The following is a 2,360-nucleotide window of genomic DNA, read 5'->3' as shown; positions in this document are numbered from 1 at the left end:
ATTCTATGACCCACACAAGTATGGCGTTCCTCAGCCAAGGCTTTGAGCACACTTTCTGGTATGCACGAGATAGGACAGCCTTTCTGTAGTTACTGATGACATTTCCTTCACATATCAGGCACACAAGATCCGAAATCAGGTCCCAGAGTTAATCGGGAATGTGTTTGCTGGGTCCAGACTGGCCCGATCATACTGTCAAGGTTTGAGCAAGCAGGGGAACCAGAAACCTGAAAAATAAGAGCCAGACTTAGAGGCAAAGCTGGAGCAGTGAGTAAATGTACGAAAGGCTTATGTATGGTGCGGCAGGCACACGTCAAAAACAAGGAAGACACATCCAACAGGGAACAGGCACGAATCAAAATCCCACTGAAGGGTGAGGTCCAGCAAGAACTTCCAAGTCCAGAAACACTGGGAAACAAACCCAAGGGACCAAGAGGAGCTGGCACCGAGACAAGGGAACAGGGACTGGGGCGGGTAATGACAATGGGGGACAAGTAAAACCGGGATGGGGCAGACAATCACACAGACAGGAAGTGAAGTTAACAAAGACACATGAGGAAGGGCTCTTTCAACATAAGACAGGAAGCTAAACTAAAACCCAGAGCCACAGTGGTGACTGGGAAGGTTCCTGTAGTCGCTTAGGAGGTGCTGCTTGACTTTCGGAAGGTTCTAGTTTTTCTGGAGTGTCTGAGTGGTTTGTTGTTTCAGTGTTCTCTGATGAACCCAAGAGCCTAGATACAAGAAATAAGAAGAAGAAACCGTGTGTCTGTTTCCAGTTCGACCAGCTCTTCCCACCTTTCCGTTTGAGGATCAGCTGCCTGAACACCCGCCGTCCCCGACAAACACCCGCTCTCCAACACACAGCCCTCCCCCGCCCGTCAGTCCGTGGAGGCAAGCCGATTGGCTGCTGCGGGACTCGCCGTACTCAGAGGGCGTGACTGAGCACAAGAGGGGCGGGACTTGTTGGGACTGCCTGCGTTTTCATGGAGACGACAGTGGTGACCTGCCGGTGAGTGTGACCTCTGACCTCCTGCTGGCGAGACGATATAAATGTTTGTCTTACCTCTATTTCTAATCATGTTCCCATCATGCTTAGGGGAACGAGAACAGGAAGTATAATGCCGTTTAATGCGATTTCTGACTCAAAGTGCGTTAATCAGGTTCTAAAGGTCCCATTCAAAATGTGTGTGTTTGTGTGTTTGTGTAGTTCGTACCCGTCTCTCCCTCTCACGGTCTCGCCTCAGCAGACGACCTGTCGTCATGTGACCTCACCCGCCTCGGCTTCATCTCTCACATCGAGCTCTCCACCTTCCTGCTCGCTCTGGGCGTCCAACCCAAACGCACCCGTCCGCCGCGCCGCAGGAGCCGGGGTGCGCTTGATTTTTACATCACAGTTTGAACGCAGGTTTGAGACGAGACGACACACAGTTGAGGGGTCAGACTTTAAACCAATGAGATGTCAGATAGAGAAGGCAGCTGATTGGACGGTTAGTGAGAGTGCTCTCAACACTGTGAGGTGGTTTATTGGTTGAATCTTTAGTTTCCAGCCGCTTGAAGAAACGAGCTCATCATTAACCTCTTATTCTGAAAATCATCACCCTGTCAGGGCCCTGCAGTCTGGATAAGTATCACTGACCTTAGCTTAACCCAGAGGATGTTTCCAGCTGCGTAGCAGTTAATATGTACTGATGTTAATCAGGGGAGTTTCACTGAGTTTCACTGAGGCCACTATGGGCATTAAACACGTGGGACAAGAAGCTCACTCCTCTGCGCCAACTTTTGAGTTGATTGTGATCTATGAAGAGAAATCTGCATGGGACGTGCATGCTCACTGTGTTACTCAATGTCCATTTTATTTATTCATATAGCACTAACTTTTAACAGGCAGAAACCTGGAGAAGAACCTGGACTCAGAGCCGCCATCTGCCTCGACCGGTTTAGTTGAGAGAGAGGGACGGGAAAGCACGAGACTACGGGACAGGAAGGAATTCGAGTTAGTAACATGCATAATGGGATGAGAGAGGAGCTCAGTGTATCTCTTTTCCTGGTTCCTGTCAGAACACAAGCTGCAGCATTCTGGATCAGCTGAAGAGTCTTAATGGACTTTTTCGAGCAGCCTGATAATAAAGAATTGCATTAATCCAGCCTAGAAGTAACAAATGCATGGACTAGTTTTTCTGCATCATTTTTAGACAGGATGTTCCTGAATGCAGTCCTTGAAGTTTGCTTAATGTGAGACTTAAACGACATGTCCTGATCAAAGATAACTCCAAGATTCCTCACAGTGGTGCTGGAGGCCAGGGCGATGCCATCCAGGGAAACTATATCTTTAGATAATGCGTCACGGAGGTGCTTAGGCC

At 48.9% G+C, this 2,360-nt stretch overlaps 1 protein-coding gene across 1 annotated transcript in view; it reads left to right on the top strand.

Annotated features, from left to right (window-relative positions):
* Positions 1-294: 294 nt before the first annotated feature.
* arhgap28 (Rho GTPase activating protein 28) overlaps positions 295-2,360 on the top strand; it is a 12,122-nt gene continuing 10,056 nt past the window's right edge. The window contains exons 1-3 of the mRNA XM_046073166.1: positions 295-373; positions 777-1,009; positions 1,208-1,370. Of these exons, the coding sequence (XP_045929122.1) occupies positions 295-373; positions 777-1,009; positions 1,208-1,370 (475 nt within the window). The remainder of the gene's footprint in view (positions 374-776; positions 1,010-1,207; positions 1,371-2,360) is intronic.

Source organism: Micropterus dolomieu, linkage group LG01 (genome assembly GCF_021292245.1).
Source record: "Micropterus dolomieu isolate WLL.071019.BEF.003 ecotype Adirondacks linkage group LG01, ASM2129224v1, whole genome shotgun sequence".
Lineage (NCBI taxonomy): Eukaryota > Metazoa > Chordata > Actinopteri > Centrarchiformes > Centrarchidae > Micropterus > Micropterus dolomieu.
Note: the sequence above shows the minus strand (reverse complement) of the source record. Positions and strands in the feature narration are given on the sequence as shown.